A 21682-nucleotide genomic window follows, 5' to 3' on the forward strand; every position below is an offset into this window, starting at 1 on the left:
TCTGGGGAGAATAGAGTCTGTCTCCATGCTACCACCTCTAACATGCCAAGCCCCTCTAAGAACCCATTTGGGATCTCTCATCCTGTTTTATCCAATTCTTTCTTGACCTGACATCTATTTCCAGCCTGTACCACCTCTTGGGTCACCAGTTCTACTGCTTGATTTCCTTTTATTCCCTGACTCAGTGACTGGAGATGAAAAGATTTCTTTACATGTGACTCTCAAACCACCAGGCTGGGGTCATATTACTCTTAGTGATGATAGTTGCTATTTATTACATATTTACGAGGGAACATACACCTTGCCAAGTGCTTTGCGTGCATTTTCTCAATTAAGAACGCTATGAAGAGGTATTAGTATTCCACTTTACAAATGAGACTTGGCGAGCTTTAGCAAGCTGCCCGAGGCCCAGCTCATGAGAGGAGGGGGCTGGGTTTGACCCCAGGTTGCAGTCTCCCATCCCAGTGCCACGGCCCTGGAGGAGGGAAGGCCAAAGTATTGTGGCCTTTCAGAGGCGGGACATTCACACGATCTCTGGCGGCCAGCCAGGTTTTCCTGTGACTGGGGGTGGGTGTAGCAAGTGAGGAGGGTTTGGAGTCTGTTTTTGAAGCACTGGGGTGGCGGGAGCTGGGTGGGTTAGTAACTGCTGTTACATTCACTTCAGGAGCGACGGACCCACATCTGGTTCTACAGGATCGACAGTGTGGCTGACAGAAGCTCTGTAGACACGCAAAGCTCTAACGGTGACTTGGGAAACACGGGAGAGCTGAGAGTTTGTTCCAAGTCAGAATGTAGCAATATTCCTACTTTATACAAGAGAATAAAGGCTGGAGCGGAAGGCCTCAGTCTCCTCAACAAAGGGCAGGCCTCTCTCGGGGCACCCGTATGCGAGAGGGTACATGACCGTGAGCAGCTGAGCAGGGCTTCTGTGTGGCCCCTTCTTTCCCACCTCGGAGGGGAGACTCAGCTCCATGCCCACCCCCGTCCGGCAATGTCTCACACCCTCTGGGAGAGGCCTTAAACATCTTGTCCGGGGTCTGATCCGGAAATGTCCCCCTCATCAAGCAAAGGGGGGGAGAAGCTCAGGTCCACCTCTGTTTTTAAAGCTCCTAGTAATACATTTTTCTAAAGTAAAGAAATGCAAAACAGGGTTCCTGGCTTGGTTTATAATTTTCAATGTTTAAATTAACAAAACAACTCCTTTTAACATAAAAAAACAACATAATTGTGCTAGTCACAAGATCATTGTAGGATTTATGAACTAATCATAATTCGGAGAGCCCTAGAGTCCCTGTGATCCAGCCAGTGCATTCCTCTGAATGCAGAAGCTCATTTGGAGATCAGGTCGGTAGTGTTCGATGCCTGCTGTGAATTACCAGAAGGTGTGACTTGAGCCAAATGGCCCTCCTGGCTTCCCTGTGATAGCCACGACCACAGAGAAAGGGAGAGGCTCCAAGTGCAGCCCCCCCACACGCTGCCCTTTCTATAAAATAAAACTTTCAAGTCGATATCAGCTAATTTCAAAAGAAAAAAAAAAATTGTTTTAAATTCCCCCTTGCCCCAGAAGCAAGAGAGAGTAAGGAAGCAAATACTTTAGGAGAACCTGAATGCCTGAGCCTTTATATGTATATTATTCCATAGCTCTCACGACTGCCCTGAGGTGGTGTAATTTACGCATTATTCAAACCGTTTGTGTATCAGTGAAAAATAATTCGTCCAAGGTCACCTAGCATATCCAGGATTAGAACCTAGATCCTTTGACTTCAAAGCCTGAGCTCCTCTAGTCTTCCAGTCTGATCAGGCCATGAAGCCACACGAAGCCCAGGAGGAGCCCAGTGGGGCTGGAAGGGGGCCTGGGGTAGCCACTCTCCTCCGTTGTCCCTACCGTGTTGGGGCAAACTTTGACTTTTCTGGATCTTTTCGCTGTTTCTTTCTCTTTCCGTTTCTTATCCTGGCTGGCTGGCCCCCCACTCTGCTCCTTGTTTATGATACTTATTTTTCCATCCACAGCAAAATAATTCACATCAAGGTAATTGATCATGAGGCGTATGAGAAAAACAAGAATTGCTTCATTGAGATGATGGGCCCCCGCAAGGTGGATATGAGTTTTCAGAAAGGTGTAGTACCCTGTCCTGCACACTAACGTTAACACTCTCCTCTCCTCTTCTGTTTCCTCCTTTCTCCAATCCATTTGTCTCCTTCTCTTCCCCTTTCTTCTGCCTCTCTGGTTCACTGTCCCTTGTTTCTTTTCTGTTTCTCTCTTTTCCCCTCTCCCTCTCCCTCTATTCTCTCTGCACCCAGCTCTGTCCTAACACCTGCCAGCCTGTCACATGGTATTGTAAGAGGGAGGCTCAAGAGCCCATGGCAATATTTGTGGGATGGGGAAATGGATATGGGGAAAAAAACCGCAAGAGGGAGAAAGAGAGAGAGAAAAAAAACACCAGCCGCAGCCCTGAGAGTATCATATATGAGGCTCTCTGCTTCTCCTGAGTGGTTTAGGATACAAGGAAGAAAAAGATAGTGTAATCCCAGGCAGAAGGGCAGCCCTGGGAAACTGGCCCAGCTTTCAGCATAGAGATCCGTGGGGCAGCTCTTCTCAGGGCTAAGCTGATAGTCTCTGGATGTTGACAATCAATGTATTTGTATTTGGGTTCTGTTTGTGGTTCATCCCCAAGACAGGCTTTAGGAGCCATCTTTTCTGCCATATCCCTGCTAGCAAGTGTGTTTTTCTCTCCCTGACCTTGATTGAGCTGAAAGTACAGGTTTGAGTTCTAGGTCTAGGTCAAAGACCTACCTGCTGTCTTCTGTCTTCCCTATGCAGGGCATCTAGGTGTGAAGGCAGTTAGAAGAGTGGGAGAGAGGATTCTTACCTGAGGCGAGGCTTCCCCAAGAAGTCACAGGACTTCTCAGAGTGGACGCAGCTTTTGCCTTTGATTTGAATGGCCCCATACACCCCAGCCTCTAATAGACAGTCAGAAAATCCTCTTCTGGTTGGATCATACTGTGGAAGAAGGAGATGTCAATCGTGCTCCTCCAGACCATGCCCACGGCCACAGAGCAAGCACCCCCTCCCATCCCACAGCAGAGTCCCTGCAGTGGAAAGACAGCCAGGCTCACATCCCTTAGACAGCCCTAGAGTACCATATCTAGGGCAAGAGAAATTCCCAGAAAATGCTTCTCGACAATCAGTGAGCTTTGTCTTTTGTCCAATGAGCAAGGTGTGGAAAGGTGTCCAAAAAGTGCCCATAAGGTCACACACACACACACACACACACACACACACTCACACACACACACACACATACACCACAAATGCACAGCAAGTGCTGTGCCCAAACAAAGCACCTTAGATCAGCCTACCACTTTGTAGATAACAAAGCTGAGCCTGTCTTCAGGATGGAATAGGAACATCAGAGGCTCTGATGAGACCTTTTAGGCTATAGTTTGTTAGCACCTTTTTGCCCTTTAGAGAGCATTTAGGTCCCAGGCCAAAAAAGAAGAAAAAAAAAAAAGAGAGAAAGAGGAAAAGAAAAGAAAAAACCCCACAAAAATAAAACAAACAAAACCAAAAAAAAAAGCAGAAAATAACAATTAGGGCTCACTATTAGGATCCGTTGACACCACAGTGGTTTCATGAAGGAACAGGAGAAGCCACACAGGGAGACCCAGGCCCACATGGCAACTTCACCAAAGTCAATGGACCTGAGCCAGCCTCAGGCCAGTCTCTGGAAGAAAGTGATTTTCAAGAAAACTTTGCTTCCCTGTATGATTTGGTTTTATTAAAAGACACTGTGCTTTGTTGAGATACCCAGAAATGAACAGAAACCTCCATTATCATGTCCACCAGACCCTTGGTAATCAGCATTTAAGCCAGCTTTGGTACACATCACTGCTATATGATAGAAGTCCAAAGATGATTTAGAATTGATGATTTACATCATTTTTACCACATTTTTCAGGAGTGCATAAGCTGTAGATATTAAAGGAATACTACATCCTTTAGTGGTTAATACATATTTATTTTACTTCCCACCACCGAAGCCCTGTGAGATAAAGAATGAGAAAGATAATAGAATTCTGCCTTCTTTCCTTCCCTTCTCTCTCTCTCTCTCTCTCTCTCTCTGGTTTCCCTGCCTCATAAATACTTTCCTTTTAAGATTTTCTTTCTGAGGCCCACATAAGAAGTGGGAATAGACACAAGGAAGGGAAACAAGCCCCTAGATAGATACTGTTGACATATTTCCTGTTGTAGAACAGCCCTGGGTCACCCCCATGGGCCAGCAGTTCACCTACTGCCCAAAGAAATGCCAGTTACCATGTGACACCCAATGGAATGTGCTGCCCAACTCACTTCCTACTAACCATCAGCAGGATGGAAAATGACTCCTCCCCACCATCAGCCCCCTTTTTCCTTCCCATTTCCCTCCTGTCCTCCTGGATCCCTTCCTTTGCCAACTTTTCCTTGCCTCCTGTCTCCCTTTCCCTCTCACCTGTAAGGACAACTATGACCAAGGAGATAAGAAAAGCTGGAGATAAGAAAAGCTAAGACCATTTTTGACACAAGAGCAATACAATCCACCAAGTCCTGTCAAAAGCCACCATGGCAGCACTGGGCTGCATGTGCCAGGAGTGATGGGGAATGATTTTAAAGGCTGGGCTCCGGGTGACCAACCAATCTACCGACCCAGTCGCCACTCTCTCTCTTGTTGTCCCTACAGGAAAACCGTAAGGGTTAAAATAGTAGATGAGGAGGAATACGAAAGGCAAGAGAATTTCTTCATTGTCCTTGGTGAACCGAAATGGATGGAACGTGGACTATCAGGTGTGAGATTCTTAAAAACAAACAAAACAAAATAAAACAACAAAAAGAAAGAAAAACTTTAAACAAGTTGAAAAGCAACAACAACAAAGAGAAACTATGTTTTTTTCTCCCCCCTTTTCTTTCCTTTTCCTCCTTCCTCCTTTTGACCAATGGACTTTTTAAATTCTTTTCCCTCCTGTATTCTCGTTCTTACCCTGTTTCGGTATCATCTCTGCCTTCTTAGCCATAGCTTATTTCCACGTCCTCCTTTTTCACCTTTTGGACACACTGCAGCCTCAACCCCTCATGACCCTGATGAGTTACTTCTGCCCTGTGCTCCAATGATCCGATTACCAATGTCCCCTGCACTGCCCATCCTCACAGCCCCCCACCATACACACAGAGTCACCTGTAAATGTGCAAACTCCTTGGTGGGTGGGGAGGAGAAGATAAAGAAAGGAATGTAATGCGATGCATGCCTCCGCCCCTTCCCTGCCTTGTTCCCCTTCCACCCCTCACTCTCTAGCCTGGATGGAATGGGGGAGGGTCTGGGATGGGGGCTGGAGCCCGTGTTGCCATGAAGCTTTGAGTCTTCTGCTGCATCTCCCAACCTCCGTTGAGTGCTTGGCAGGTTATTCACTTGCAGAGGGGCCCATGGGCCCCGTTGTCCTTCATGGAGGTAAGTGTTTTATCTGGCTATTTCACAGTTGGGTAGAGCAAAACATGAAAAGGTATACCAACTGTCAGAGGCCACGCTTCTGAGAGCTCTCTGAGAGAAAGCTGCCTTCTGAGCTAGTCCTGCAATCTGGAATCCAGAGCTGTTCATCCTTCCCTTGACATCCCACCCCATCCCACTCTACCTCTGTTCTAGCCCAAGGTTGGGTACTTTATTCAGACTACTTTAGGATAATGCAGTCCTGAAAGCAGAAAATTGAGTCTGCAAAAGGAAAGTGGTTAACTCCAGGTATGGAAATCTCCTTAGCCAGAGGGTCCTGGAAAAGGATTGACATGGGGCAGGCCCAGAGTATGGTCTTACAGGTTTTCCAAAGGAAGAGACTCCAATAGAAGGGCTTGCTTGGTGTTGATCTCTGAGAAACAGGTGTTGGACGGTTCACAGAAGTCTGCCTTGGCTTGACATCTGCAAATGAGCATATCACCCAGGTCTCGAGATAACCCTCATCCCACACCAGAGATGTGGCCTCCTCTCCTCCTTTCCTCAGGCCCTGCATCTTGGGATACCTGCCTAAGGGACTGATTATATTGCAACCAAGGTAGTAGTAAGGAAAGATTTCTTCCCTTGAAGAAAATGATTAGAAGCTACGACTTTGAAAGTGTTGGAGGAATATATGTGGGTAAGAGTCCTCTTGGGAAATGCCAAGAGGAGGTCATTCACATTCCCCTTCAGGAGAGGTGTGCTGCTGGAGCCTCATGAAGGATAGAACGGTGAGACTTACTTGTTTGTCAAAAAAGGTGATGATTCTGCAGCTACTTCATAGTCACGTGACAAAGAGCAGCATGAAGCCTTTCGCTCAAGGACAAATCTAAGAGATTCGGCCACTATGCTCCCAAAGGCTCATGCACAGGTCTTCTTCTCCGACACGAATGATTGTTCAGTTCTCCTTGTCTTCTGGGGACTCTCTCTGCAGACCTGACCGGTTCTGTGCCCACACTGGTTTTACACCTGGTGTTGGAGAGGCAGACGCCCTCTCTGCCTTCCATTATTCATCCTCTTGTTGGCCACCTCATAAGATGTTGCCATGAGTCTGATTGCCAAAGAGTGCTGGAAGAAAAGAGAAAATCTCCAGTTCCCTTGCTTCCCAGATTGTGTTCCCGCCACCCAGAATATTTTCAGAAATTTTCTCAACACCTGCCCTACTTCATTCTCATCTCCCTTGTGCATTTAATGCACATCTTCATGATTGGATGGACGTAGCAGACACCTAAGGCCATTGTAAACTAGCGTCATCAATTTCCACAGTCCCAGCTACTTATGTGCAAATGAAAGCAGGACAAAGGATCGCACAGGGTAGCTGAAAAGAAGGCAGTCTTCTCCAGACAAGAAGAATGGGTTGGAAGTCCATCCATGACTTTATTCTACAAGTAAAGAGACTCTTCTTTTCTGCCTTCCCAATAAACCCCATTCAACAGCTGGACAGAGAGTGACCTAAGATAAACCTTGCAGTCTTCAAGAGACTTGGCCAAACATGAATGCCTATGGCTACTCCTCATTTGAGGACCCCTTTTTACTGCATTGGATTTTCTGTCCAAGGAGATGTCAGCAGAGTCCTGGTGGAGCCCAGTCCTGGGGGAGGTAGTAGGTGAGAAGATAAGGATTTTATTGAGCTATCGGTATGATATGCCTCCAGATCTTTCCAGTGACCAAGATGCCAAGATGGAAGGTGCCAATAGGAAAGGTGTCAGTCTTCTGTCAGTTTCTATTGTCTATAGGGTTCATTTTCAGTTTCTTCAGATCTTCTCATATTTTGGCATTAGAGCACAAGTTGAAAGGTCATAAAACTTGATTGTCTAGATTCAGAGTCAAATGAAACCCCATCCTGATTTCCAGAATGTCCTGCTGTTCTCAGAGTGAGAAACAACACAGCAGAAATTGCTTTTCATTATCACTGCTGCATGGGAGAGTCTTAGGCATTCAGAACAGCATAGTATAGTGTGTGCAAATGACAATAGTGTAAAATAGTGTGTAAAAATGACAATTGCATTACAAAAAAAGTAAAGGACTATATTTGACATAGGAGACTCTATTCTTGGCAAAAAAAACAGACTTCAGAGGTGAGATTAAATGCTCTGGACAAGTTGGGGGAGGGAATAAGGGAGGATGAATAGGAAACACAGTTGCCTTAGTGTAGAGTAGGCCCTGGGGTCTAGCAGTGGACAGCTGAGAGCAACTCTGAACAGCATGGTCAAGGCTGTCAGGCCTGGGTCTGGACATTGGAAGCCTCAGGTGGGAAAGGAAAGCTCTCTCCGCCAGGAATGAGGCCTGTTTGCTCCCCCTCTTGCCACATCCATGGGCTCACCCTAACGAGCTGCCCAAATGCTTCCAAATACTCAGAGCTATGCTGTTTCCTGCTTGTCCTTGGGATGTCTGAGCAGGGATAAATGACTCTCATCTGACCCTGGGGATCAATGCAGGGGAAAGTGCAGCTCCAGCTTCTCTCATCAGCAACAGCAGGAAAAACATCCTGGAGATATCATGTCACTCAGAGCTGGTCTACCTGGATCTCACTGACCCATCCGTAACTGCTAAGTGGAAGGTCTCAGATTCGTGTAGACATGACCAGCAAATGGTGCAGGTCAGCTGACTTAAAGCCCTCTCATAGTGCTAAAGATGATCCTGGTGTTGGGAGGGATGTCTGAGTGAAAACCAGGGCAGCAGCGATCTTTCTGGAAACGCTGCCCCTTGTCTGGCCTCCCTGGATACACTAATGTGTTTGGATCTCTAGTTTCCACTGGAACCTGGGGGGCAGGATGGGTTCTTCTGTCCAGATCCATAGAAGGAGCAGAATGAACAAGCTCTCTTGCTATCTATCTATCATCTATCTATCTATCTATCATCTATCTATCATCTATCATCTATCTATCTATCATCTATCTATCATCTGTCTATCTATCATCTATCTATCATCTATCATCTATCTATCATCTATCATCTATCTATCTATCATCTATCTATCTATCATCTATCTATCATCTATCTATCATCTATCATCTATCTATCATCTATCATCTATGTATCATCTATGTATCATCTATGTATCATCTATCTATCATCTATCTATCATCTATCTATCATCTATCATCTATCTATCTATCATCTATCATCTATGTATCATCTATGTATCATCTATCTATCATCTATCATCTATCTATCATCTATCATCTATCTATCTATCATCTATCTATCATCTGTCTATCTATCATCTATCTATCATCTATCATCTATCTATCATCTATCTATCTATCATCTATCATCTATCTATCTATCATCTATCTATCATCTATCTATCTATCATCCATCTATCATCCATCATCTTATCTATCTATTATCTATCTATCATCTATCTATCATCTATTATCTATCTATCATCTATCTATCTATCTATCTATCTATCATCTATCTATCATCTATCATCTATCTATCATCTATCTATCATCTATTATCTATCTATCATCTATCTATCATCTGTCTATCTATCATCTATCTATCATCTATCATCTATCTATCATCTATCTATCTATCATCTATCATCTATCTATCTATCATCTATCTATCTATCTATCTATCTATCATCTATCTATCTATCATCTATCTATCTATCTATCATCTATCTATCTATCTATCTATCATCTCAGTGTAGTAAGGAGATCCATTGATCCATTACCCCTTGGAATTCCATATGGGAGAAACCAGAAAAAGTCAACTGCTGTTCTCCCTGCTTATGTACCATAAAGATTCTCGATCCATATGTGTTTTCAGTGGCTGTGAATATGGGATTACAGACCTGAGTGGCATTCTTAGAGACTTTTAGAAAAAACAATCTACAGACACTTTCCCCCACCCCCTACCCCACTCCTTCCTCAACAATCTCCCTCAGTCGCCAGCTGCACCAGGAATATGTAACAGGATGTTCCCAGGCTTTTATTTGACAAGAGCCAGGGAGTGAGGTGCCACACTAAGACACCATCAAGGTGAAAATGTGGTATGTTACAAGAATTTTTTAATTTTTGGATCTTGAAATCTAAGAGAGTTTAGCATAAGTGAAAACTCAGGGGCTAGGGATGACTGTGCTGGGTACATCCTTAACCAAACCATGGTTCCCAGGCCATGCAGGGACCTTGTATTTGTCATCTCCATTTACCAATAGCTTTCAGTATGACAGTCTCCCTGGTCCAGAATATCTGGACTCTGACTTAGCCTGTCCTTTCTGAAACAAAACACCAACCTGAGATGCAGCTCCACAGGATCTATGAAAAATACAGTTGCCAAAATAGGTGACCAACAGTAAATCTCTAATGAGCATCTACTAATTACAATGACTTTGCAATTGACTCTGCAGTGACTTTGTGGGCACAGGTGATACAAAATGGGAGGAGTCCATGGCCTCCAACCTCCAGGCTATCTCTCTAAAATGACACACTATTCAAGGAAAACGTTTTGCAGGATTTACCTTTCCACAAGGTCATTCTTTTAGGGGTACTCAAAGCTGGGTCAGGGTTGCAACCTATACAGTTTTCAAGATAACTGGATTCTCCCTCCTTTACAGAATGGATGTGATAACCTGATCCCTTAGAAGACCACCAATGACCAACTCTGTCTCTTCTCCACCCGCTTGCTTCCCCCATCCTCATTCCTCTATCCCTGGCCCTCAGAGTTGCAGGGAAGGTGTGGGGAAAATTTGCAGCTGCAGGCCCCTGGTGCCCAGCGGTCTCTCCAGTACTTCACACCCCTTGCTGCGATTGCTGCTGCTGTGCATGCTCCAATTGCTGCCTTTTGCATGTGGCTGCAGAGTTCTCATCTACTAAGCTCACGGCTTTCCTTGTGCTACTGCAACCGCAAAGCCTGGGGACACTTTTAAGATGGGACCTTAATGCTCTTTCCTTTTCTTTCTTCCCCTGTCTGGTACCCATTTGCAAACAGCGCTCCTGTTGTCTCCAGGTAAGGGGAGTCTTCCCCCCTTTTTCTGCTTCTTGCCAGTGCCATTATTTAGCTTAAGACCAATGTCCTTTGATTTATTTACTAGGAACTGTGGGCCCAACTTAACCTAACAAGTTCTCCGTGGATGTGGGTAAAGGCATAGCTGGTCCTCTCTGAGACCAGGAAGAGAATTGAAACTTACCAAAGAAATGGTGGGTCATAGACTTCTCCTGAGTCTTAATTCCTCTGTCACCTCATGTTGTGGGGCAAGAGAGGATGAGAGTCAGAGCTGACTCTCCTAATAGGATCATGATGGGATGAGAAAGAAAATACTTTGATCTTGAGGGGTCCAGGGAGAAATAATCAGGAGCTGCTGTGAGAACATGAAAAACAATTTTTAAGGAATCTGGTATTTTATTGATCCTGAAGATCTTCCATTTCCTCACAGCAGAGACTTAAATTTCTAGAACTTTGGTTCATTTGTCATTGATCCTTGAAGTCACATGTGCCATGAACAACAAGAAGAATTAGAATATTATGGCTGGGCGGGGGGGGCGATGATCTGGTTGTATATAGAAATTCGGGGGAATTTATGTTGGAGATATTCTCACACAGAGTCTAGAGCCTGTTGTAGGAAACACATCTCCTTTGAGAGTATGCTTGCATCAGTGGAATCAAATCATAGATAATGTCCAACTTTGTGAGCAGTTAGGAAAGCATTTCCAGCATATCGGCAATACTGTAACTCTTGCTGCAGGCAGAGTGAGCTATACAAGATGTCTCAACATATGTTAAAATAACTTTTTATACTTCATCAGTTCTTTGAATGTATAAAAATTTTAAGGTCATTTGAGAGGCAAACCATCTTACAGAATTCATTGGTACTCAGTCACCATAGGCTGTACGCTGAGTTTGAGGAAGGGGCAGTGTACATAGTAAGGACATTTACCTCCTTGGAGTCTCAAACCAAAATAAAAAATATATGTAGGTAAACCCTTACCTTTTCCCTTTATGGAAAAAAATTACTCCAGCTTCCCTGGCCTCTTGCTTCCTCTTATATCAATAGGATAATGACTATCTCCGACCCCATATATTCCACTCTTCTCCCAGGGCTTCAATGTCAGAGCATTGGGTGTTCTCCACTGTACTCATCTTCTCGCCTGAGGAGGCATTTGGACTTTTTTGTTCCAACGCTTGCCTCTACCCACCCCACCAGCCACGCACATATGCACACACCAAAGGTTGTGATTTAATTTAAGCTTCATTATACTTTTAACACATTGGCACAGATACCAGTAGAAGCTAAAACAGGAAAAGAAGGTGTCATTTCCTAGATCTTTCAATCTGTAAACCTGCAATTTAGGAGCCCTTGGTTAGACTTTAAATTCACTGGAAATCTCAACTCCTTGTTTGGATTTTCCCAGGTGGCCAAGCAAACATGATTCACAATGCCTGGTGATGAAAGATGGAGAGAAAATATGTTCAATCTGAACTACATCACCAAGCTCAGGGACCTGGGAGTTAGAGCACTGGCTGCATCGCCCCATTTCTTTCTGAGGATATCTGTAGGACATTCATGGCAATCTATTCCAGTCTTACGTGACAAGCTCTTTTTCTCTTCCAATATCTGTTTAGCCTTCCATCCTATTAATAGACTCATTCTCTCTTTTTCCCCTTCCTCCTCCTTCTCCTAGACCTGAGAGTTTGTTTAGTCAGTCTGAATATCAAGATCACCTGTCATTTATTCTCTACACTTGAAATTCGGAGGAGTTACATAAACAAGTGATCAGAATAATTATGGTCTTTTAGGTTTGAGACTTATGACTCTCTCAAGAAATTAACTATTTGAATGTAAAGGAATGATAATTACAGAAGTAGAAAAAGGCAGGAATTGATACCAAATCCAGATACTAAATCAGAGTTGATTTAAAGGCATGTGAATCAATCAATTAACAGATATATATATATATAGAGAGAGAGGGAGAGAGAGAGAGAGAGAACCTCTGTGGGGTACTGTGGGGCTGTGGGAGATCCAAAGATAGAGGATTGGTTATTTGTCAAAGAGATTTCTGCAGAGAGCTAGAAGGAAAAACTGACTGTCACCACAGGGGTGGACAGGTCAGTAGCTAGATCAATATCCTGCCAGATGGATATAGTGCTAGATTGATAGCTAGACAAGGGGTTAGACAGGTACATTTATAAGTCACTGGAGAGCTCATTACATTGGTATAAAGTTCTTATGGCACATGTAAAATATGACAAGGGGGAATTGGGGAGGGAGGAGTGGAATAATACTGTCACTACTCGGATAGGCATTGTGACTTGGTGCCAAAAGCTACAAGTAGAGGGAAAGAGTACCCATGCTTTTAAAGAATCTACGTATACATCTTTTTCCAAAGACTTTTATTCAGAGTGGCTTGCAGTCTGGCTTCTAGGATCACTGACTTCATAGCCAGACTTATATTCAGAATTAACTAATAAGAGGCTCATATGGACTAAATGAAGTCAGGCTGCTAGGGGGTGTCTGCAGAGAAATGTACAGGAGGACATTGATCGTTGAGAAATAATTGTTTCCTAAAGTGGTCACCAGCACTAAAGGGAGGGCAGCACCACGGACAGCTCCCCAACGTTTTGGGATTGCCTTCTGTGTTTGGTGCCAGAAGCACTGAGTAAAACAGCCAGCTCAGGAATCCTCCGCATACTCTCTTACCAGTTTCATTCAAGACAATTCAGAAATTCTTATATAAAACAGACTCTCTGCTTGGCTTATAATCTTTCCAGTGAATTCTTTTCCTTGCAACCTTGAGAGCTCAAGTCTCACCCCTCCCCATGCTTCACAAATTCCCAAGATAAAAAGAAGAGAAGACCTTCTTGGCCTCTGACCCATTTTGTCCTTGAGATTATTCAAGGACTAGAGAATTCCCCCAGGAGATTCACTGTGTGGAAAGAAAGCAATTAAAGAGCCAAATAAAAGAATTAATTGCATGTAAGAATGTGGACTCGGCTGAAAAGATGTTTAAAGGAGCTCTGAAAGAAACAGGATGCCAAGAGCAATTTTCTAATCAAAGGGGAATAAAAAGACTCAATCTTGATTCCACTTTAATCTAGAAGACACGTCTTCATGGTGAAGTGGTCTTAAAATGGACTCACCAGCTGAAGTGCAAAAAATTTCTAACTGTTCAGCATGAGAAGGGACCACCACCGGTAAATGAGTTAAGATGCTGAGGGGTGACAGGGAATGCCTCAAAAGGAAATAGAGGAAGAGCTTTCTTTTGTTTTGTTTTTGAACAAGTATTTGTGTTTCAGAAGAAATGTGCCTGGTTCCTTAGAAATCCTGGGGATCTTTCATTTGGAAATCATGAAGTTTGGGGGGAAATCTTCCAAGTTTCTCATGGTGAGGATAACAGTCACTAGTATGAAATGTAGATATTCCTGGAAACATCCCTTCTTCCTCCTTTATAGAGGAGAACACTCCCAAGAGTGTTGGAGACAGATATTAATGGGAACCAGTGGACATTCCCTTTGGGTGAAAATGTGCTTCTGACCCCGAAGAACTCTTACATGAAGTAGTTGACCAGTCATGCCCAACAGTTCAAAATTGTTAAAGGTCAAGAGATTTGGCTTTTGTTCCCAGCTCTTCAATATCTCACCAAATGTCTTGGGACTTCACTTGGTGCTATTTCTCAGAAGATCCTTGGGTCAGATTGCTCACCCAGGTATAGAATCCAAAGAGGAATGTTTAGCCCAGGCCTGCAAGGAACACTCTCATGGTCTGATGATCGTAAAGTGTTTAGCACCTTATAGAAAAAGGCACTAAAAAGTACACAAAATCCTCATCCTCAAGAGCTATTTGCGGTATGCCCACTGCCCGTGCCTGATACCCTGAGCTTTAGACTTCCAGGGAATGGCAAATGGGCTAAAGCTAGTCTGATTTTGCTTTGTTGCAGAGGTGACAGACAGGAAGCTGACTGTGGAGGAAGAGGAAGCCAAGAGGATAGCAGAAATGGGAAAGCCAATATTGGGTGAACACCCCAAACTAGAGGTCATCATTGAAGAGTCCTATGAGTTCAAGGTCAGGACACAAGTGAGATGTAATTGAATAATAGTAATGAGGTGGGAGGTAGAAGATCTGGAGTCTTGCTCCAATGTCACCACTGAATACGTGAAGTTGAAACTGAACGACTCACTTACCCCAGTCTCAGTTTTCCCATTTGTAAAGCAGAACAAACAGTGCTGGCCATTTGTATCTTAGGAATATTGTGAGGAAACATAACATAGCCTATGGAATAAATGAGCTATAAAGCTCCTAAATGTATTGTATTTTTTAAACAAATATACTAAAATTCACTACTCCAGGCTAGGTTTACTGACATCATTAGTGTTATTCTCTGTTGTATTGCTCTAAATATCCAATGTCAGCAGTCACAACTGAAGAAAAGGACAATAGAAGGACTATGCCAGGAGATACCCCCTAAGGCCATTCCATGCATAACTTTCAGAACTCACGTGGAGCCCCCTGGAGTACAGGGTATCTTTCATTCCCATGAAGTGCCAGACTCTACAATGGTTCTGAGCATTCTAACCTCATGGTTCCAAGTTTTAATCTTCCTGGCAGACTACCGTGGACAAGCTGATCAGGAAGACAAACCTGGCCTTGGTTGTGGGGACCCATTCCTGGAGGGACCAGTTCATGGAGGCCATCACTGTCAGTGCAGGTAAGGGGGTCTCGAGATGGGCACAGGCAGCTCCAGGGAGGCAAGAACACAGCCATGTCAACAACTCACCAGTCTCTGGGAGGGCCCTGTGGCCAGTCTTCCCAGCTCTAACCCTAGATGTTTGCCTTTTCACTGAGTCACTTTGGGAGAGAACGATGGGGTAACTAGAAGAGCATGGCTATCTCTGGTTTCAAACCCTGGTTCTACTGTGTGAACTGGGACAAGCTATCCTCTCTGTGCTTCGATTTCCTCACCCAAAAAGGGAACTATTGCTACCTTTCTCAGCAAAGAGAGTAGAAAGCTACAGAGTCTGGTACTGAACAGGAACTTAAGAAATTCTGTTTTTCGTCATTCCGTCCTCTTATTAATTTGGTCTTCCTTTTCTGTAAAATGCGGGACTATTCTGATTTAGAGATGTGGGGGTCTGGGGTTTGTAAAAACTTTGCATTGACTGACAGACCCCTGCCCTGGATGATTTCAGACCTCTCCTCGGCATTTAGTGACAGGTTTCCTCAGTGGGGACCCACAGCACAGCTGGCATCCCAGAGGCCTGCATGCGGGTTGGCATGGGGATGGGACGGGTCTTGCCACCACTCACAGTATTGCCTCTCAGCACCACGGAGGCCTCCTGTACTGCCCCGCACTCCTGGCCTTGTCTCTTCTCATGAAGCTTTGTTGTCATAGCAACCCACGGGGTCACATCCCTGAGGTCCCAGCACCAGAGCCAAAGTACAGCCAGGAAGAGAGGGCCACTGCCGCTGCGTTCGCTGCCCCTCTTTTCCTATCACCTGCTTCAGATACTCCCAGTCCCCCCTCTGATGACCTTTCTTTGCCCCTATAGAGACAATAAGCGGAATATCAGCCACATAATCTAACTCCCTCCTTTTTCAAATGAGGGAGCCGAGATTCAGAAACCAAAGATGATTTACCCCAGGTTCCAGATTCTCTTCATAGCGAAGCTGCAATTGGAACCCAAGTGTCCTGACTCCTGCTTCCACCGGTTATGTCAAAACATGACAGAGGTTGCCTTTGACAGGGCGCCAGCACAACCTCTCCTCCCGGACTGCTGAATGGGCAACTCTGCCCACATTTCCTGGCAAGGACAAACCGGGCCCATCCCTGCTCCATCCCACGGGATATTTGGAGGATGGCACTGTCTCCCCGGGATGCCCACATGATCTGGAATGAAAGCTGTCCTGCTGGGGATGGATAATGACCAGAACCACGAGGTTATTGCAGCAGTCATGTCAGGAAGATTAGAGAGGAGCCCCACGGGTGTCCAGTGAAGAGTGGAAACACAGCTGATTTCGCTTTCCTTCACCTAGGCAGCCCCGCGCCTGCTCCGTCCTCCTCCCTCTCTCCCCCACTGCCCTGTCCCTCTCAGGTTCTCACATCCTTTCTCTTCATCTCTTTCTCTTCCCTTTCCTACTCCCCTGTCCTCTCTCACCCACTGTCCCTGGGTGCCCTGCATTCTAATTGACCATTGGGGCACCCCAACTCGTTTTCTATTTCCCGCCTGTTTTCTGGTGCCCGCACCAGCTGCCCAGGAGAGAGCCGGAGTCTCCGTGCAGCCAATGATGCTTGTGATGTGGGTTGGACTTGACCTTCTCATGAACGGGGATCTGACCCCGCTGTCCTTTCCCGGGCCTGTTTGTCTTGCCTGCAGCAGGGGACGAGGATGAGGATGAGTCAGGTGAGGAGAGGCTGCCCTCCTGCTTTGACTACGTCATGCACTTCCTAACGGTCTTCTGGAAGGTGCTGTTTGCCTGCGTGCCCCCCACAGAGTACTGCCACGGCTGGGCCTGCTTTGTCGTCTCCATTCTCATCATCGGCATGCTCACTGCCGTCATCGGGGACCTGGCCTCCCACTTCGGCTGCACCATTGGCCTCAAGGACTCCGTCACGGCTGTTGTTTTTGTGGCGTTTGGCACCTCTGTGCCAGGTGAGAGGGAGGGGTGCTTGGATTTGCAAAGAGGATATTACCTGGTTCAAGTGACCCCTACACACTTTGCCTCATTATCTTCCTTACCAGCTCAGATCTGAGCTGAACAGAGCCTCTGCCCCTAAGCTGCACAGAAGTCGGTCAAAGGGGTTACTGACACTATTAAGAATGATAGCTAACATTTCTTGAGCACTTTTGATGTGTCAGGAAGTAGGTATGCTAAGCAGCTCACCTGTTTTAGCCCTGTAATGCTCACCCAAACCTTATTCAATAAGGAGAGTTATTATCCTCATCTGTCAAGTGGGGCCCACAGAGGTTAAGATACCTGCTCAAGTAAGTGGCCAATTTCTTAATCTCCACATCAGATGAATAGGCCATTTCCCTCTGGCTGCAGATTAGCCTGCTTGAAGATGTGCTGGAGAAATGCCCACCAGCCTCCTCTGCTTAGGACACCTGTGAGTACGAAGTGTCTCCCAGCAGGATAGGTGAAGGAAGCTTCACAAGCTCTTGTCCTTTCATATGATGAATTACATATTCTTTTTTTTTTCTTATAAACACCTAAAGATGAACAGGAACAGGCATGCCTTTATTTATTCATTAGACAAATGTTTACTGAGCCTGATACAGTCTTGTGCTGGTTGCTGGGACAATAATGGGAAACAAGACAGTCATGCTTCCCTTTCCATGTGGAGTTTATAAATCTCCATGTGCGATTTATTTCTGTGCTCCAGGGCCTCGAGGGACTGGAGCTATCAGAGGGGAAGGAGCAGATATGGGTAAAAGGAACAGATGTGGGAAGAAGTTGCAGAGAATCAGAGGTTAAAAAACAAACATTTAAAAAGCAAGGTCATAGGCAAGAAAAGGCAAGAGGTTTTCTCTGGGAGAAAAATGGCAACAAGGAGGCAAGCCAGGACAAGCCGGGCAAGGGAGCATTTGGGGCACATCCAGGTCCTTGCAGTGCATCCAGAGAACAGCTGGCAGCATTAGGGGCTTGAAGGTTATCCTGTGGTCCACTCAGCTGATGTGTGGCTTTGGCTGAAGCTCCTTAGATTTAGGGTGACGCTATGGAAAGGGCTCTTAACATGAGGGTTTTCAGGTCAAATCTCCTGATAACTTACCTTGAGTAGATTCCTTGAACCTTATTTTTCCTAACTTGTCAAATAAAAGGGTGGCTGGCAGTCCTTCCAGTGCTTATAATTCATGCTGACATCTAAAGTCAAATAGCCTGCAAGGCCCTGTACTCTGTAAATTAACTGCAAAGGCAGAGCCCCGTCTTCCTTGAGTCCACAGCTCCCCTTGTATCTCCCCATCGTGGTTCCCCAGCATGTCCTCTGTCCCCATAAATCCAGCACCTAGCGCAATGCTAAGCCCATGGGCTCAATCACAGTCTGTTACGTAAGTAAATGCCCCGTGTGACAGGTGCAATCAGGCACTTAACTGTAAGAAGCTTCCCTGGACGTCAAAGTTCCCTGGGGAGATATTATGGGAAAGCAAACAACTCCCCTTACTGAAAACGTAGTCAAAAGAGAACAATAAACCCATTCAGTAAATACCAGGAGCAGAAAAAAAAAACCTTGGGAATCTTTCAAACACAGGCAGATGAGGAACGGGAAGCCCAGAGAAGTAAGGTGACCCATCCAAGGCCACGCAGCTTATTAATGGCAGAGCTGGGGGTAGCCCCCAACCCCCCCACCTGTCATTCCCAGGCTCAGCCTGATGGCCCCAGCTGCCTTACTGGACACACTCGAAGGTAGGCCCTCCACGCCTCAGCCTCCCACCAGCTCTCGTTTGTCTCTGCCTCTTTCCAGATACGTTTGCCAGCAAAGCAGCCGCCATCCAGGACGTGTACGCAGATGCCTCCATTGGCAATGTCACGGGCAGCAACGCCGTCAACGTCTTCCTGGGCATCGGCCTGGCCTGGTCCGTGGCCGCCATCTACTGGGCCCTGCAGGGACAGGAGTTCCACGTGTCAGCGGGCACGCTGGCCTTCTCCGTCACCCTCTTCACCATCTTTGCGTTTGTGTGTGTCAGCGTGCTCTTGTACCGCCGGCGGCCCCACCTGGGCGGGGAGCTGGGCGGCCCTCGTGGCTGCAAGCTGGCCACGACTTGGCTCTTTGTGAGCCTGTGGCTTCTCTACATACTCTTTGCCACGCTGGAAGCCTACTGCTACATCCAGGGGTTCTGAGCCGCAGCAGCCCTGAAGAGGCAGCACCAGGACCCGAGCCCCAGCAACTTCACCCGACTAGGCCCTGGCAGTGAACTGAACGGGCGGAGTCTTAATCAATCCAACAGAATGGAGGAAATACCCATTTTACAAAGTATTTAATTCAATACAAACCAAGAGCAGCGACAAATCCAACTCCAGCCCATCTTCCCGCGATGTCCCTGACCCATCACATAGTCAGACCCCTTCGCCACCTTCTATTCCACCTTCTTCTGATTTTTCCTTTGCTTCTACTTTCCGCGGGGGCAGGGTTTCTCCTGTCTGTCCAATTTGATACGTCACCGTTCTCTCACTCCACTGGAGAGGCTCGAAAATGAGTCCTAGCCACGTGGATGGCTTGGGGTTCTCTTTTCATTGCCATCATTACCGTGGTGGCTTTCATTTTCCCATCGGGTTTTGCTCATCATTTGTTTGTTCATCTTGTCTTTTCTTTCTGAGGTTAGTGACAACGGTGCTGTGAAGGAACTCGAGGTCTGAGCCGATGGGTAGAAGCACGAACTTTCAGACACACCCTCTCCCGCTTGCACTGGGTAACAGCTGTCTCTTGCTCCATCGAGGTCCTTTCCCCCTTCTCCTTTTACGCTCTTCATTCTTGAATGGACTGGTGGCATTTGGGTGGCTGGCAGTAAGTTTGCACACCCAGGCAGGGCACTAAAGAACTGGGGCTGTGGCTGGAGCACAGCTTTCTATCAAGCTTCTGTCGAAATCCAATTTAAAACAAGAAGTCATTTCTCTCTTCCCTGCCCGAGCCTTTCAAATTCTGTCTCGTTGTGTCAATGTCTATATGTTTACCCTTCTACAGGAAGACCCACCAAGCGGGAGATAGAGAGGGGACAAAAATAGGAATGGAATATGATGACATAGGGCAGCTAGGGAAACAGAAGGGCTATATGCCTTCTAGAACATCTTTGGCTTCGTATCTGAGGCAGGAGAGACGCGGTGTCCACCTAGTGAGATCTTCAAGGGAAAAGATGATTATATGTAAAATGTCAGTGCTTCTGAGAAATGTCAGCTTTACCATACCCTCACTTCCTAATGCACCAGACTAAGAGCTCTGACTGTGTCTCTTGATTTAATGCAAAAACTTAGAGTTTTATAAGAAAATGAAGGCCTCCTTCCACCTCTCCTGGACTCTCCGGTCACATTTGAAAGCATTTTCACAAGACAGGAACTGGAATTCCTCATCTCTCCCACATTCCTGCTTGTTTGTTTTTAAACCTCTTGAAGCTCTTTTTCCAGGCTGTGGGCTATTTCTTGCCCCAGTAGGAGGAATCTAAGCTGCCATAATCCCATGGAGCCTGGGTTTCTAGAGAGAGTGGCGTGCCCTACAGACCTTTTCCCAACAAATTTTGAAAGGACCTGGCTTTAAAACACACGCACACACATACATGCGTGCATGCGCGCACACACACACACACACACACACACACACACACACACACAAATAACCACACACATGAAATCACCAAAAGACTGCCCACAGATCTTTAGGTTTCTGCATTGACATAAATACATTTTTTTAAGGGAAAAGAAGAAATTAAAAAACACCTGTTTAATTTTAAACACATTTTTTAAGAAAAAAGAGCTGAAAAAGAAACAGTGTTCATGTCATAAGCTATGTTGACAGTTGCCAGTGGAAATGTTGGGTTGGTTTAAAAAAAAAAAATAAAAGCTATACTTATATCTCTCTAAAGACAGCTTGCTTCTCCCCATGTTGCCTCAGGAAAAGGTCTGGGCGGGGGTCACCTTGGGTTCCTTCTGGAGCTGAAGTGGTTGAGGTGAAAGTGTCATCTCCTATTTGTGTCTCCTATTTGTATCTGTCATCTCCTCAGATGCCAATGTGCCAGACCCAGGATTTTTAAAGCAAACAATGCTTCCGGACAATGCCACCTGTCAAAGTCTGGACTTTAAGACGCTGGAGGACGTAAGAGGTGGAGCTGTGATGATTAAAGGGGAAAGAGCTTTTTGTATTCGAAAGGCCTGCTAGGGCAGGATTCCAGCTGGACAAACAGCGCCCTGTTATTAATTACCAATAGGCACATTCAGTCATTCATTTATTCATGACTGTTTCAACAAATGTATTTTGAGCACGCTGTGTGCCTTGAGCTACATTCTGGTGCTACAGTGAAGAGTAAGATAGATAGAGGAGTTCCTGACCTCAAGAAACTCAAAAAGTCCAGAGAGGCAGGTAGAACTTCTTTTAACCAAGGCTCTTTTGGTTACAAGAAGCAGAAACCCATTAAGCTAGTTCAAGAAATGAAGGGGGCGGGGGCGATACTGCGAAGGTCTGGTGGGGGGGGGCTCTTGTGGAACCCAAGGCAGGAGCACGGCAGGCCACGGGGGCCTG

General features: G+C 45.7%; 1 protein-coding gene across 5 annotated transcripts; it reads left to right on the top strand.

Annotated features, from left to right (window-relative positions):
* The first annotated feature begins 664 nt into the window (after positions 1 to 664).
* On the top strand, positions 665 to 21476 carry LOC102996390 (sodium/calcium exchanger 3). Of its 5 annotated transcripts, none has more exons than XM_028485513.2 (7): positions 665 to 743; positions 2011 to 2117; positions 10458 to 10475; positions 14402 to 14526; positions 15070 to 15169; positions 16836 to 17111; positions 18920 to 21476. In XM_028485513.2, exons 2-7 carry the CDS (start codon positions 2078 to 2080, stop codon positions 19294 to 19296), a joined length of 936 nt encoding a protein of 311 aa, XP_028341314.1. In that variant the 5' UTR covers positions 665 to 743; positions 2011 to 2077; the 3' UTR covers positions 19297 to 21476. The 5 variants fall into 5 exon arrangements, with proteins under 5 accessions (XP_028341314.1, XP_028341312.2, XP_028341316.1 ...); XM_028485515.2 differs by lacking the exon at positions 665 to 743 and adding an exon at positions 4719 to 4822 and having other exon boundaries at positions 2006 to 2095; XM_028485516.2 differs by lacking the exon at positions 665 to 743 and adding an exon at positions 4719 to 4822 and having other exon boundaries at positions 2052 to 2117.
* Positions 21477 to 21682: the final 206 nt, after the last annotated feature.

This window comes from Physeter macrocephalus, unplaced genomic scaffold (assembly GCF_002837175.3).
Source record: "Physeter macrocephalus isolate SW-GA unplaced genomic scaffold, ASM283717v5 random_426, whole genome shotgun sequence".
Lineage (NCBI taxonomy): Eukaryota > Metazoa > Chordata > Mammalia > Artiodactyla > Physeteridae > Physeter > Physeter macrocephalus.

What these genes read in the sequence shown, in the direction of transcription:
- LOC102996390 (XM_028485513.2), top strand. Translation starts at nt 2,078, where the DNA reads ATGATGGGCCCCCGCAAGGTGGATATGAGTTTTCAGAAAG. An exon ending in AAGAGTCCTATGAGTTCAAG is followed by an intron (nt 14,527 to 15,069) that starts GTCAGGACACAA and finishes TCTTCCTGGCAG; the next exon opens with ACTACCGTGGACAAGCTGAT. An exon ending in GGCCATCACTGTCAGTGCAG is followed by an intron (nt 15,170 to 16,835) that starts GTAAGGGGGTCT and finishes TCTTGCCTGCAG; the next exon opens with CAGGGGACGAGGATGAGGAT.